Genomic DNA, 15,769 nt, shown 5'->3' with positions numbered 1-15,769 from the left:
AAGGAAGATTAAAGAAAAACAAACCAACATACTTGGCGTTTATAGACCTAGAAAAGGCATTCGATAACGTAGACTGGAATAAAATGTTCAGCATTTTAAAAAAATTAGGGTTCAAATACAGAGATAGAAGAACAATTGCTAACATGTACAGGAACCAAACAGCAACAGTAACAATTGAAGAACATAAGAAAGAAGCCGTAATAAGAAAGGGAGTCCGACAAGGATGTTCCCTATCTCCGTTACTTTTTAATCTTTACATGGAACTAGCAGTTAATGATGTTAAAGAACAATTTAGATTCGGAGTAACAGTACAAGGTGAAAAGATAAAGATGCTACGATTTGCTGAGATATAGTAATTCTAGCCGAGAGTAAAACGGATTTGGAAGAAACAATGAACGGCATAGATGAAGTCCTACGCAAGAACTATCGCATGAAAATAAACAAGAACAAAACAAAAGTAATGAAATGTAGTAGAAATAACAAAGATGGACCACTGAATGTGAAATAGGAGGAGAAAAGATTATGGAGGTAGAAGAACTTTGTTATTTGGGAAGTAGAATTACTAAAGATGGACGAAGCAGGAGCGATATAAAATGCCGAATAGCACAAGCTAAACGAGCCTTCAGTAAGAAATATAATTTGTTTACATCAAAAATTAATATAAATGTCAGGAAAAGATTTTTGAAAGTGTATGTTTGGAGTGTCGCTTTATATGGAAGTGAAACTTGGACAATCGGAGTATCTGAGAAGAAAAGATTAGAAGCTTTTGAAATGCGGTGCTGTAGGAGAATGTTAAAAATCAGATGGGTGGATAAAGTGACAAATGAAGAGGTATTGCGACAAATAGATGAAGAAAGAAGCATTTAGAAAAATATAGTTAAAAGAAGAGACAGACTTATAGGCCACATACTAAGGCATCCTGGAATAGTCGCTTTAATATTGGAAGGACAGGTAGAAGGGAAAAATTGTGTAGGCAGGCCACGTTTGGAATATGTAAAACAAATTGTTAGGGATGTAGGATGTAGAGGGTATACTGAAATGAAACGACTAGCACTAGATAGGGAATCTTGGAGAGCTGCATCAAACCAGTCAAATGACTGAAGACAAAAAAAAAATACACATATATACATATACATATTTACGTTATTCTTGCGAACTATTTTGGAACGAATATGATGAATTAACCATTACAGTTTTTATTTTTTAGCGTGTAAAATGACGACGTGTAAAAATGAAACATTTCTGTTTTTATGTGACTAGCGGAAATGAGTTTATTTTTACTATAAGTTTTTTCCCATATTTCTCAGAGGCTGTACACATATATTGAAAAGAATACGTTCATTTTTTTAACTGAATAAATATGAAAATAAATTAATATATTTAAATTTCAATAAAAAATAATCGTAATTTAATTTAAACATTATTTAACTATTTTATAAAAAAAAAAAAAAACGTAAAGTTTGCTAAAAAATAAAATAGTAGTTAAGTTTGCTTCCTTTTTAATCAATCCTTATGATAAAAAGAGAAAAATTACTTTTTTTGGCTGAATTTTATCTTTGTGGCCTAGGATTGTATCAGCACAAAAACCCGATTTTTAAAAGTCTTTATTTACTTTCTATTGGCTGTATTTACATTAATTTTCTCAGAATTAAATTCTCTACAAGTTTTGTTACTAAATTTTCCGCATTTATTAGTTAATTAACAAAGTTATTGTACTACAAACCTAAAAAAAAAAATTGCTTTTCGATACCAAAATTTGTGTTTTACGTCGAATATCTTAAAAACTACTGGAGTTATAGTTCTGGAACCTATTTTATCCTATTTCCCAGGTCAAATTACACAAGAAACCAGCAACTTTACTTCTTAATTTGGGTCCCAAAAATAACAGTAGCGCTTCTTTTTATTACAAGAGCTGAAATCCGGACGAAATCTTCCACTAACTCGAAAACAAAGCGTTTCCAGACCTATGATTTTTTTTTCATTATTTTCTCCAGGAAGACATGTCCCGAAAATTTCTTCGTTTCTTCGTGGGACACTCTCTATTTTGGGAATACTTATTTTAGTTTTTTACTGGATAACATTTACATAATCGAATAAGGATCGAAGAAATATAGAAGAATTAATTTTTAGCTCGGAGTTATATATGATTATTGATGGGGAAGTAAACCAACCAAAGTTTACATTTTTGAAAAATAGCTTTCAGTTTTTTTTATACATATGCAATTTTGAAAAGTTTTCCATTAATTTTCAATTACAATACGAAGAGTATGAAAAACCTTTTTCAGATATTGCGTCGTAATTTATTTTTTAAACTAATTTATGAAAGTGAAAAATACAGGAGTATATATAAACTTAGCAAAATATTATTTTGTTTATGAATTTAAATCAGAAAATTTTTTCTTTGAAACCAGATTTTGATTAAATTGAATTTTCTCGTGACGATATTATTAAAAAGAATTGGGCTTTTTACCACTGATTCCCAAACTGTACACCGCGGTGCCCCGGGGAGCCGCGGCCTCTTCACAGGGGCGCCGCAAAATATTGTAAAATCTTCATAATTAATTGAACCAAGACCTTTATAATTATTAATTTAGTGTTAATAAAGTAAAAGAATAATGAAGATACACGAGTATTATTTATTTTTATTTCTTACTTACGAATAGTCATACTTTTACTTAGGGTAGGACATCATGGTAAAATTTTAATTGAAAAAGGGCGCCGCGACTCGGAAAAGTTTGAGACCACTTCCTTACACCATATAATGGACTTTGTTGTAGTTCCAATTAGTTCATCTTTTAGCTACAGCTTTAGTAAATGAGAAAGAAATGTAATAAAACACTTGTGTGAGATGTAATTTTATAAAGAGCTACAATTACATTTTATTGAAAATGTATAAAATAAACTTTTTTTAGCATTTTTCATTTGAAAAATAAAAATATTTCGTAATTACCAGTTAATTAGTAATATTCTTTTTTTCTGATTTATGCCATTAAAGTATTATTTATTGACAAACGAGTATTTTCTTATTTTTTTCTCGATATAAATTCTAGTAAAGCGTACATTAATTTATCACTAACAATGCTGATATTAGCTAAAGTTCTGGAAAAGAAATAAATTTAATTTTATCTACAACATTACGCTTCATCGCTTCACATGTACCGTAGTTCTAATAACAAGATTGGAACTATAAAAAAAACCTTTTCCTTGAGTCATTAATTGTTTAAATGTCAAAACAGTCATTATTTTATCGAAAGATTTTTAAAAATTGACCGAAGAGTTTTCAGTAGAACAGTTAAAACTCTTTCTCTTAGCACCTATGTAATGAAAGGTTGTACCTTTTTCTGATCTCCATTGGTTATTAACGTAATTGTCAGATAAATCGCTGGATTTATTTTTATTTTTTATTTTTTTAAGTGCAGCTTATAATAATTTAAGCTGATTAATTGTTACAATGAAATGTTTTAAGTTATTAAAACTATATTAACTAATATAAAATTAAAAAATTTTATTAAAATTAGTTAATAAAATTTAGTTATATCTTCTACTTTATGAATAAAAGAGTAGTTAAATTATATAAATTGTATTACGTTTAAAACTTTTTAAACTTTTACTAGGTTTATGGTTAGAAATCGTATAATATAAGCCTCATATGGTTTATTGGTAGCGTAACTTATAGAAGAAAAGATTTCTGTTTTGATGATAGGATTTATGTGTGAAATAAATGATTCGTTATTTAAACTTAGAAAATCTCTTTTAAAACTTCATTTTCAATAAACACTTTATTTATTTATACAACAAAATTTACCTAAGTTTTTCTTATTATTATTAAAACTCATTATAATATTACTGATATTTTAAACTAATATCCTTTTTATACTAATTATCATTAAAATATATAATATTATAGAGTACTCTAAACCTCTCCAATAAAAAATTATAATGCGTTGGTTTGTTTGTTTGCTGTATTGGCTTGCTTGGCATTTCTCCCGGCATCACCCAAATCGGGCGCCCTAAAGCATAAGACTGAATGTCTGTGCCACAAACGGCTACTGAGCCTCGAAACAGTTTAGTAACCAGTTTAGAACTTACCTAACAGCGTGAGCGGACTAAGCGCGGTGCCATACACCACCGTCTTACGTGTCCCAACCGCTCACTTGTCATATATTTACTAAAATGGGTAGGCGCACCTCGTTAGCTACTAAAAATTAATTTGACAACCATAAATTAAAATTTACTTTGTCTAGGCAGCAATTCGCTGTCACGCCTAGGTTACTGAACGCCAGCAAGTACCTGTCTACCATATTAAAGCGCTTGGGGCCCTAATTGGCTGGTGGTCAGCCATATATCTCAAGGTTAGCTTCCCACAGCAGTGCGTTAAGAGTCTTTCCTTTAAGTAAACTACTGATGTCGGATGAACATAGCAACGCATCAAGGAACTCCCACACGGCTCTCGTCACATTGACTCGCCGCTTGTGATTAGCCAATTTTTGCCCTTGAACTCTAAGTTCCAGGGTGGTCTGGTCTCTGCCACCCCCCCCCCCCCCCCCGAGCTGGGCAGTCAAACATCAGGTGTTCATTTGACTGGACTTCCTCGCAGACGCACAGCTCATCAGCTGTAAGGCAGAACCGAAACAGATATTGGTTCAAATTAACATGGTTGGTGATCATCTGGGCACCCGTTGCCCTTTAAAACGAGCTTGAGGCATGCCATCTTCCTAGATCCTGTAGAAATTAATACAAGGATCTTCCCTTAATCATGGTGTGCCATTCCTGCTGCCTAGCTTCCATCGCGAGGCTCTGCAGCCTCTTCTGCTGGCGGGAGTTGGGCAACCGAATGAAATTTAGATCCGGTGCATTATGATTACCGTTCCGTTCCGGTACTGGCTCGGTCCGAAACCGCATCCTAAATACCTCGGCCTCCCTGCCTCTTCGCAATCTTCACATGGCTGCCCGAACTTTCACCACTAGCCTTTCCCAATACTGGTAAAAATGCCAGTGCATGCAATTAAGGCTCTGCACTGGAAACTCCTTAAATTTTGAACAAGTGCTGTATTCATACCCAATCTTTGCGTGCAAACAGGCGCCGCGTAAGAGATCATGCTTTCGAAGACACCTCGGTACACCATGTACATTTGACGGCCAGACAACCCATAGTCCTTCCGAGTAATCCTCCTAAGTTCGTGCATCACTGAGGCGGCGTCCGCCGCTACTTGCCTAATGTGGTTGCTAAACAGCAGCTTCTCATCAAGTAAAACGCCTAGGTACTTATGAACTCTCACTCGGCTGATCACAGAGCCTTTGGTGGTTACGACTGTACGATAATTTGTTTGCACCCTTGAGAAGCATTCGTCTTGGGCACAGAAATCTTTAGATTTTGAATGTCCATTCAGCCCTCCGCGGTTGACAAAGCCTCTTGCGCTCGATCTTCCAGCTGCGGTCGTGAATTATCACGAACTAAAAGGAGACAGTCATCTGCGAAAGGCTGGGCCGTGACCCCTTCCGGAAATGTCAATCCCAGAAACACAGCAGGGGACCGAGAACAGAACCCTGCGGGCTTCCCCTGGTGACGGATTTTTCCACAAACAGGTGCGCATCTTTAAACAGAACCGTACGATTAGACAAATAGTCACGTACTACGGCCTGAAGGGCTACGAGAACATTGCGGCGTTCCAACTCATAGAGGACAGAACTCCAACACAATGAAGGAAACGCTGCCATTATGTCAATAAAAATTGCCAAAACATATTTACAGCCGGCGCTTTCCACCTCGGCAACAGCATTTAAAATGCAATCTTCCGTGCCAACCCCTTCGTGAAGCCATACTGGCCTAGATTTAGAAAACAGTTCACCTCAATGCTTTCCCAGAGCCGTTCCACAACCAGTCTTTCAAACAACTTGCCGATTACCGCCAAGAGGTTGATAGGCCGATAACTGTCGAACTCACAGGATCCTTTCCTGGTTTTAAGAGCAACCTCACCAAAGCCACTTTCCAACAAGTCGGGAAGCAGCCCAGCTAAGGCACCCCGTGAACAGCCTGCCAAGCGGCTCTCTTATGACAGACAGCAGATGGTAGAATATATCCGGATCAAGTTGGTCAATCCCGGTGCCTTTTTCAGTGCCATTCGAGAAACCACTCGATCTATATCTACGGGATGCACAGCCCGTATGCCAGGGAAGGCTGTAGCCCCCGCCCTAACGTCGACCTCTGTTTCACCCTCCGGAGCATCTGAAAACAGAGTATCCAGGAACGCCTGGTAAGTCACCGCAGATGTTAAAGTGTGGTCACGACTACCAAACCCGCATCGATTACTGGATAGCATGTGCAATGGCTTCGGCCGGTAACATGATCTTGCCAGCTGCCAGGGGCTACGCTACAACTCGTGCATAAATTCTTGCCATAACTTGACTCTGGCTTCGTTGATGGTATGAAATACTCATTACGAGCGTGCAGGTAGATCTGCAGACGCTGAGCGCGCATGTCATCAACGATAATCTCCGTTTGGAGGCGACGCTGGTATCTTCTCCTAGCGGACCTAACTCTTGCGCGCAGCACGCTAAGCAGATGACCATAACTTTTTCCCGGGGTTCCGCCTGCGTTTAGACAGACGTCTCCCCGGAAAGAGCGGCCATGACGGCTCCAGGCACTCACCGATCAGCGGACTGGCCATTACCTAAGAGCCCGTCCATTGGCTGAGGCCGCCGTAGGACCCTATCGCAGCCAGTCTTGATGGCCCGGCCGAATTGTTCAGCCATCAATTCCACCTTCTCTCTGTGCTCCATGCGCCAGTTCAACCCCTGCAAGGCAACCCCGTACTCGCACTGCAGCCTGTGCTGATCCAGGCCCCTTAGGTTATAGCGTCCCGAATCTAGAGCTCTTAGACCGCCTCCGTAAACGATCTCATAGGATCATAACCATAAGCTTATGATCGCTAATACTGGCCTCGGGCCAGACACTCCAATTACTTGTACTTCGTAGCAAGTCACCCATCACCAAAGTGACGTTGATGTAACTTTCCCACAGTTCGGAAGAGAAAGTTGGCGGTAGTTCTGCAGTATTAATCAAGTAGAGGGTTCTGGATTCCACGAAGTGTTCGAGACTAGTGCCTCTGGGGTCAGTGAGTGGAGAACCCCAGGCGGGAGATTTAGCATTAGTGTTCAGAGCAACCAGCACTCTGGTGCCCGGAAGACCATCCAGAATCCTGCCCAACTTGTTCCAGCAAGTGATCGATACTCCATCCAAGCTGGAGATATCTCGACACTAGTACGACATCGAGCGTACCTCTCATGACTCGCACGACTATGAATTACTCATCTGACCATTGGGCATCCAAAAGACACCCAATGAATCTTGTTTGCTGTATATACTAACATTATTATTTTAGATGCTATTGGCGCAGAGCGAACCACGTGGTGCACCACGGTGCACAAAATAAAGAGCACAGGGTGCGGAAAAGAATCCTTTTCCGCACCCTGCGCTCTTTATTTTGAATTAAGCGCTTCAATTGTTAAAAAATCACAACTCAAGAAACAGTTAAATTTTACAGGCTAGAAGCAGTCCGTTGTCAATTAATTAACAGATTATTTAATTTAATTCCTTAGCCTAGATTATTTTTATTTATATTTTATATTTGTATTTTTATTTATTTATTAATTTTATTTATGTAATTTATAATAATTTAATTTTTGATTTATACCATATGAATTAGAATTTATTAGGTAATTATTATTTATTTACCTATAATTTATTATTAAATCTAAATCAAAGACTAACAATTAATATTTAACTCAAATATTTATATAATTATTATTCAAACTTATCAATAAAAGAAAGAAAGTATTAGTTAATATTTAACAGTAACAAAAAAGGATTCTTTATTTAATGAAATATTTAAAAGTATGTTACATCGGACTGTGGGAAAGAAAGACTAAGAGCATAGAGAGCGGGACAGAGTCAGCTGCGCGCAGTCGCCTGGCGCATATCTTGGTTCGTCCTGCGCCATTATCAGCAGAGTAAGGAGCAGCAACTGGCCAGGCAACTAATACAAACATACACAAGACTAAACAAAGAAGACGCCAGATTACAAAAGCAATACTTGAAAATATTTTAATAAGAAACAAGTTAATAAATAATTTCTGCTAAATACATCCCAAAAATCAAAGTAATACATATTATCCAAATGTATAACGGATTTGTTCCTTGGTTTTAGCGAATAAATATAATTAAAATTTTATTCATATATTATTACAGAATCTCTGTACGTCCATCGTGCAATTTTGTTATTCTGATCCCAGTGACCCCGGTTGAAAGAGCAAGTGTATATGTTACTTTTTACCTACTGAGTCGTTAGACCGCAATGTATTTTTATTCAAAAACAAACTAGATGGATACGAGAAGGCCTAGTCTCCATGGAGTCCATACCTAATCCCTTATGGAAGGAAATACGTTAAAACATTTGGTAGAATTTAGAGCTAGTATGAACTGGCACTACGAATTGTTTTTCGCAAAAAGATTCCTCCTTAGTCGGTAAACGATCTTCGACCTCTTCAGATCTCCAAAAGGACTCTAATTGAGAGGAAAGCTGTTCATTGCTTACAAAAAATGATATGAATCTGAATTATTTTTCCGTTTACTAGATTTATTACGGATTTGACCCGAGAATATGAAACCAGACGAGTATTTTGAAGTATGATATGATTAGAATTATGAGTTAATTGAACAGGCTTAAACAACGAAAGATAATATTGAACGCCTATAAGAATGTCGATTTGCCCAGGAATATTAAAATTATGATCACCAAGAAAAAGTTGAAAAGGAATTTTCCAGTCAGTTATGTTTACAAACTCATTAGGTAACAGATCTGTAATAGATGGCAGTACATGACATTTCAAATTAAAATTAAAGTTTTCTTACCTAAAATTGATGTTTAAATCAACACTTAGCTTTAGTAATAACATTACTAATACCTGTGATCGGCATTAAAACAGATTTGGTTTGAAGTCCAAGTTTAGCAGCAAACCTTTCATACAAAATGAAATTATTGAAGCGGAATCAAGTAATATCCTGGCTTGGATGAAATTACCATTTTTATCTTTTACATTAACTACAGCTGTTGCAAGTAAAACAGTTGTTAGGTTCTGATTTTAAAGTACAATATGAACTATTAGACGAAGGAGCTTTATTCGGCTTAGAAGATTTAATTGCTGGCTCTTGCAGCGTTTTGTTTAAATGAATTAGCGTATGATGCTTTCGTGAGCATTTTTTACATTTACGATTGCTTTGACACTTTTTCACAATATGCTGTTTACTTTAGAAATTTCTAACTTTAGAAATTCATTATTTTCCAATGTTGTTTCCCAGTCTCTTTAAGTATTTAAGTTTTAATTTTGAGTAATTAAGTGTATTATAATAAATTCTAAATAATCAATATTTAGATTCTTCAATGTATTAATATTTGAATTAATTTGGTCAATGAATTTAGATAAATTTTCGGACTTTTCCTTTTTTAATGGTTTTAGATTAATAATTTCCATAGCATCTTTAGTTGCAATTAGTCGTTTGTTGTCATAACAAGCCGTAAGTAAGTTTATGGCAGTTTCATAATTTTCAAACGTTACTGATCAATTTTTTATTACATCTAAAACATTACCCTTAAGAAATTTGTTAGATAAAAAAATCTTTCACCATCGGAAAATTGTTTGCAGTTATGAACTAAACTATTAAAAAGATCAAAAAATATATGACATGCTTTCACATCACCGTAAAAGAGCTCAATTTGTATAGATTTTAATTTAAATTGATTGGGTTTGTCAGTAATTTTATTTGACTCAATTGCGTCTGAAATTTTGAAAAGTTTTTCTAATTTTTTATGTTTTAATTTAAGTTTATCAAAAATGTTATCATATACGTCCCTGCCCTCTAAATCTTTATCTGTTGCATCTTTATGCAATTCTATTTCAGATTGAACTTCAAAAAAATGTTTTTTCGTATTCTAATAGTTTATTGAATTTTATAGTGAACAGATCATAATTGTCTGATTCGCAATTAAAATTATTAATGAATATTTTTAATTTTGCTATGCAGATTTTCAAAATATCTCGTTTCTTAATAAAATCTTTAAATTCCATTTTTATTGGAATTTCAATATTAACAGTATTTTTTTATAATTTTTTTTCTTATAAATTAAATATTATCTCTGTTAAGAAAAAAAAATGTATAAAATAATACTAGTTGAAGTAGATAAGGTTGAATACAAAGTAATATTGTTAGATTATTGTCTATGACTAAAGTTGAATGACCAAGATAGCTTAAATGTATATTCTATACGATTTTATCAGCTAGCATCGGCCTATCTTCAGGTCGGCGAAAAATACGAAACTTGAACTGCGAGCGTGAGCATGCGTACGCCGTGCAGTTCTAACAGAGAAGCTTACCATAACCGGTATATATAACATACATGGTCATCTTTCCGATACGACTTTGATTTGCGTCACTGGCAAACGGGTTGTCGGGGAAGAGGCACAGCTCAGATCGGCTAAAACTGGCGCTTTCGCTCATTTCCATTCAGTATAGCTCACGACTTAGACGGTGATTCGTGTGTTTGTGTTTAAAATTTTTCGAGATAGATCGATTTAAATAATAATAAGTGAATTTTTGACAATATTTATGCATATAAAATTAAAGTAAACATAAAAAAGTATATAAATTCAATATATCACCCTCAGCCCTCGTAAAAGCCAACAGGAAATATAAATTACGCATATCATTGGAAAATGGTACCCCAATAGGGTACCAATGCCCGGTGCAGAGCGAGCGAGTCTATTTCAGGAGCGTCGCAAAGCTGGCACGGCGCGCTTAGTGAACGGCGCCGACGACGCGAGCACCTCTACCGCTGCTTTATATCGCTTACTTCTCATATCACAGACCAGTATTGAACAAAATTGTTGTCGAATATTAGTCGAAATAAATATCATGTACCATTTAGTGTTTGTTTTATGTTAAAATTAAATTTAGTACGCAGTCAATGTCTCCTTTTTATTTCAATCCAATACACTAAAAGTGACTCGCTGACATACAGACCGACTAATTTATCTGTAGAGTAGGCCAAATGAAGGAACTAAAATTTTCCAATGGAGAATTTCAGTCTTGTTCAAAACAAATTCGATGGTGGCTCTCCCATGTAACTCTACAGATAAGTTGGTCGGTCTGTAGTTTGAATGAATTTCATCCAAGATCTGTAGCGTTTCTTGTTAAATCAACGGCCGTGCATCCCGATACAGCCCCACTCGATTTTTTTTATAGGAAGCAATTCGAAAATCCTCTTATGAAGGCTTGATCCATTCATCCTACACACATTGCTAAACGACCTCAATTGCCTCTGCATCTATAATATCTCTTTCCGCCTCCATATTCTCTTATATCCTAATAATATTCTTATATCCTCATTCTTAATTTTGTCCAATCTTCTTACTTCTTTACAATACTTCCATCTCTTTTGCCAGTAATTCTATTAATTTTCTATACTTCCGCTCCGTACAGAATTACACTTTGAATCATGGTGAGATATATTATTTTCTTCATATCTCTTTCTGGTGTTCTATTGTTTCATCAAATAAGATGTAAGTCTCTAACAATTATCCTTCCTTTAGTTATGCCTTTTCTTTAGTTTATAACTTCATCGTAGCTGTTCTTTATTGAAAAAAAATGCCTAAATACTTAACTTTATTCACATCTGGTGTAATTTCCTTTCTCAGATTCTGATCGATCATCTCTCTAGCCTCAACAACTAAATATACTATTTACTAAATTTGTATCCATACCATCTCTCACTCTCTCTCTCTCGTACTCCTCTGGAAGTTTCCACACCGTATAATTAAAATCAAGAACTAAAAGTTCCTTACATTATATATGATAATACAATCAATTAATTTAATAATGATTAATTTTTATGTTACAGGAATACAATTTGCAAGGGATTGTCCAATGGAACCACACATTCCGATTTATATGATAGTCGGAGGTGGATTTGGCCTTATAAAAATGATATGGATGTTGTGGAGTCAAATAAGGTCAAGAAGATACGAAAGATTAGATGCCAGAAATCGTTCATCGGGTTCAAGTGCAGGTGATGATACATCAGCCGGAGGAAGAATAACAAATTTTCTATTGACCAGTTTCCTAATTATATGGTTTATATTAGGAAATTATTGGATATGGGGAATAGGATGGCCTGATTTTCAACCGACATTATACGAACCAAATAAATGGTGTCATAAAACTTTATTTATATTTTCACTGGTTCATTTAATTATAATATATTCAGTTATTGGTATAATTGCTATTATTACAATTATATTAATAAGTTGTCAACTATGTGTTTGTTCCATGCTCATACATTGCAAATAATAAATGCTAGTGAAGAATAGATAATTACATAATTAATTAAATATTAATTAAAAATACATATATATAAATATTATACAAATACCTTTCATTCCGGTCGTAGAAAAACATAATAAAATGATATATAACTTTTTCAGCTATTTGTATAAGTATTAGATATGTATATTCAAATTATGTATAAATACCGATTACTCAAACCAATTTTAAAAATTCAATCATTCTGGATTCAAATTTCGACATCTTATACGTGACGTACGGTCAATAAGTCAAATTACTGATCTTAAGGTTTATATTGTTAAAATATGGTGATCGCCGTTTTATAATAGATATTAGAGATTACGTAGGTAATCGCTTACTACTGGGAAGTGAAAAGAAGAGAGCGTCGTTGCTCGTCAAATGGAAAGCGGAGTGGCGAAAAGAACTGTGTACGTTTGGATAAAATATGTAAACATACAAAAGATGAGTAAGTTATATTTTAACTCCTCTTTTCTAACTACATTACCATTTTTATGAAGGTTGAAGTAACGAGAAAAAGGAAAATTACTTCTTTTGGTTGCTCTTAAACATTTTTTCGCGGTAACTTTATTTCACCTCTCCGCTACCATTTAATTATATTCGTTGGCGAATGAAGGTTCTCTTCTTTCCTCTGTAGCGGAGTAAAAGAATATTTATGCGCGCTAAATTTCGGCTAATTAAGTTATCTTTAAATTTTAAATATTAATATTTAGTGGTCACTGATTGTTGAAGTGTATCAAACTTGAACTTGAATTATCGGGAAAACTTTTCTAAAAATAAAAAAAAAATTAAGTTTTTCTTTTTAAAAATTTTATTTAAAAAAATTAATGTCTTCAATTAAATTTTTATTTTATCGATTATCAGATAGTTCATGTCTGGTAGCCAGCATTTACGCACAAAAAAAGTAGTAAATTTATTAGTTAATTAATGTTTTATTTGTAAATGTTTAACCTAAGTTATGTAGATAAATATAAAAATATTCTCCAAATACGCCTAACGATTGTTTTTAACATTTTTCTTAGTACTGTTAACTTATTTATAATTACAAAATCAACGAAGTTTTATTGTAAATTTTTAAAATTGTTTTACGTTTTTAACAATTCTTGCTTTTAAGTAGCAATTTAAAATACACAAAATATTTTAAATTCATTAAAGAAAAACATCTTCAAATAAGGATAACAAAAGATATTTCTTAATCATAGCTGAAAATTCACTCTGATATTTCAGTGAATTTAAAAATAGATACTCTAATATTATAAATGCAAAAGTTTATGGCGGTTCTATCTATAATAGTAACACATGAGAATCAACCGAACGATTGATTATCGCTGAAAAGGTTTTTAGGCAACAGATCGAGGTTCAGCCGCCTTGGAGGTGAAGTTGTAGATTTTTCCTTTTGGACGACGACTTTATATCATTTTTGATTACGTTTTTCGACGTAAAAATAATAAACTATGCGTTTTTGACTATCCAATTTTCAGCTCTCTACCTTAACCCCTTCCTGACATATAGGGTTCTCCAGGATAATGGAAAAGGGGAACCAAAAGGGATTTGTTCGTCTATAACAGATGCTTCTATGTCAAGATCGAGGGAAACGTTGGAGGAAAGAGAGCTTTTCAGGCTTTAACTGTTGTTAATCAGTATTTTACACACAACCACAGGATAACGAACACAGTAGAAGTCCAGGGAACAGAGTCCCCTAGCCAGACAGGAAGTGTTTGTATATATAAATTTGGTTAATGCTTATCATTACGAAAACCAGGAAGCCGTTCATAATAAAACATAAAGTACATGAATCTGAACATTAATAAAAAATAAAATAACCTACGGCACTTCATAGTTAAAGAAATGTTTAAAACCTTTAATAAATTAAAATTTTAATATACCTTAAAATAAATATATCCTTAAACTTGAAATGATTCTGAAGCTGATCCCCACTGATAAAGAGAAACAAAATAAGCACCAGAATCAAGAGTAAAAAACACTGAAAAAGAACGAAAAAGGATGGGAAAAAATTAAGAGAAAAAGAAAGCTAAAAGAAAATTATCCTTTAGTAGACGGAAATCGAACTTTTTAAACAATCAATCGTTAAATTTATTGAGAATATTAATTTGAATAATTTTTTTGGAAACATAAGTTATGATGTAAAGTAAAAAATTATTTGTAGTAAGTAACTTTTTAATGATTTATACCTATCTCAAAACTGTTACTAGAAAAAAGATACAGTTATTTGTTTGTGTTATATTTTGTAATTCAATTTTTAAATACAAATACCAATACAAAAAGATGTTTGTCTCAACTTTTGTGGAAATTTATAAAAGCTTAAAGCTGTACAGGGCGTTTCATAATGTTCTTAGGAGTTACAAAAATTCAGTACAAAAAAAATATTTCACTTACTTAAATGAAAGTTGTACGAGGTGATGCAGGGACTCAAACAGTTTTTGTTAAAATCGATAAATGTTCAATATGTGCTTCTCTGGTGACACGGCACACATAAACACGAAAGTCTAGATCTTGCCAAACTAGTTCTAACATGTCATTTTCGATAGAGTTGATTGCATTGATTATGCGATCCTTTGGCTCACTGATACCATGCGGCATTGGTGGGATAAACACCTTATCTTTCACGTAAGCCCAGAAAAAGAAATCACATGGCGTGAGGTCTGGTGATCTTGGTGGCCACAGCATAATGTGTTGGTCTTCTTCAGACGCACATCCTATCCAGCACCGAGGTAATGTTGTGTTAAGGTACTGTCGAACCTCGTTATGAAAATTGGCAGGGCACCCATCTTGCTGGAAAATGAAGTCGTTGTGTAGCTGAGGCATAAGTCATGATTGTAACATATCCAGGTACATCATGTCGGTTACTGTCGTTTCCATAAAAAAAAAAAAAAACGGCCCATACACTGCCTCACGAGAGATCGCGCAAAAAACGTTTACTTTTGGAGAATCCCGAATGTGTTTCACATAAGCGTGTGGGTTTTCAGATATGACGGTTTACTTTGCCGCTAATATGGAAAGCAGCTTCATCGCTGAAAATTATCTTGTTTAGAAAACCTTCATCTAACAACATCTATTCCTGTAACTGTAAACAAAAATTGAGCCTACGTGTTTTATCTCTATCAGAAAGACGCTGGATTATTTGAAGATGGTACGGTTTGCATAATAAACGTTTACGGAGAACTCTCCACACTGTTGTTTTCGGAATTCCTAATTTTCTGCAGGCAGAGAATTAGGCACGAATTGAATTGTCACTTGGTAGCTTCTTATGAAATTTCAACCGAAACGCACGTTGCACAGAAATTACTGACTTCGACAAGTGAAATTCTAACACACAAAACGACTTCTCGCTTC

At 34.6% G+C, this 15,769-nt stretch overlaps 1 protein-coding gene across 1 annotated transcript in view; it reads left to right on the top strand.

The window, feature by feature from the left end:
* Positions 1–12,403, top strand: part of LOC142328161 (uncharacterized) — a 96,487-nt gene extending 84,084 nt beyond the window's left edge. The window contains exon 5 of the mRNA XM_075371704.1: positions 11,955–12,403. Within this exon, the coding sequence (XP_075227819.1) occupies positions 11,955–12,403 (449 nt within the window). The remainder of the gene's footprint in view (positions 1–11,954) is intronic.
* Positions 12,404–15,769: the final 3,366 nt, after the last annotated feature.

The sequence above is a fragment of the Lycorma delicatula genome, chromosome 7 (genome assembly GCF_047948215.1).
Source record: "Lycorma delicatula isolate Av1 chromosome 7, ASM4794821v1, whole genome shotgun sequence".
NCBI lineage: Eukaryota > Metazoa > Arthropoda > Insecta > Hemiptera > Fulgoridae > Lycorma > Lycorma delicatula.
This window is presented reverse-complemented; position numbering and strand designations above follow the sequence as displayed.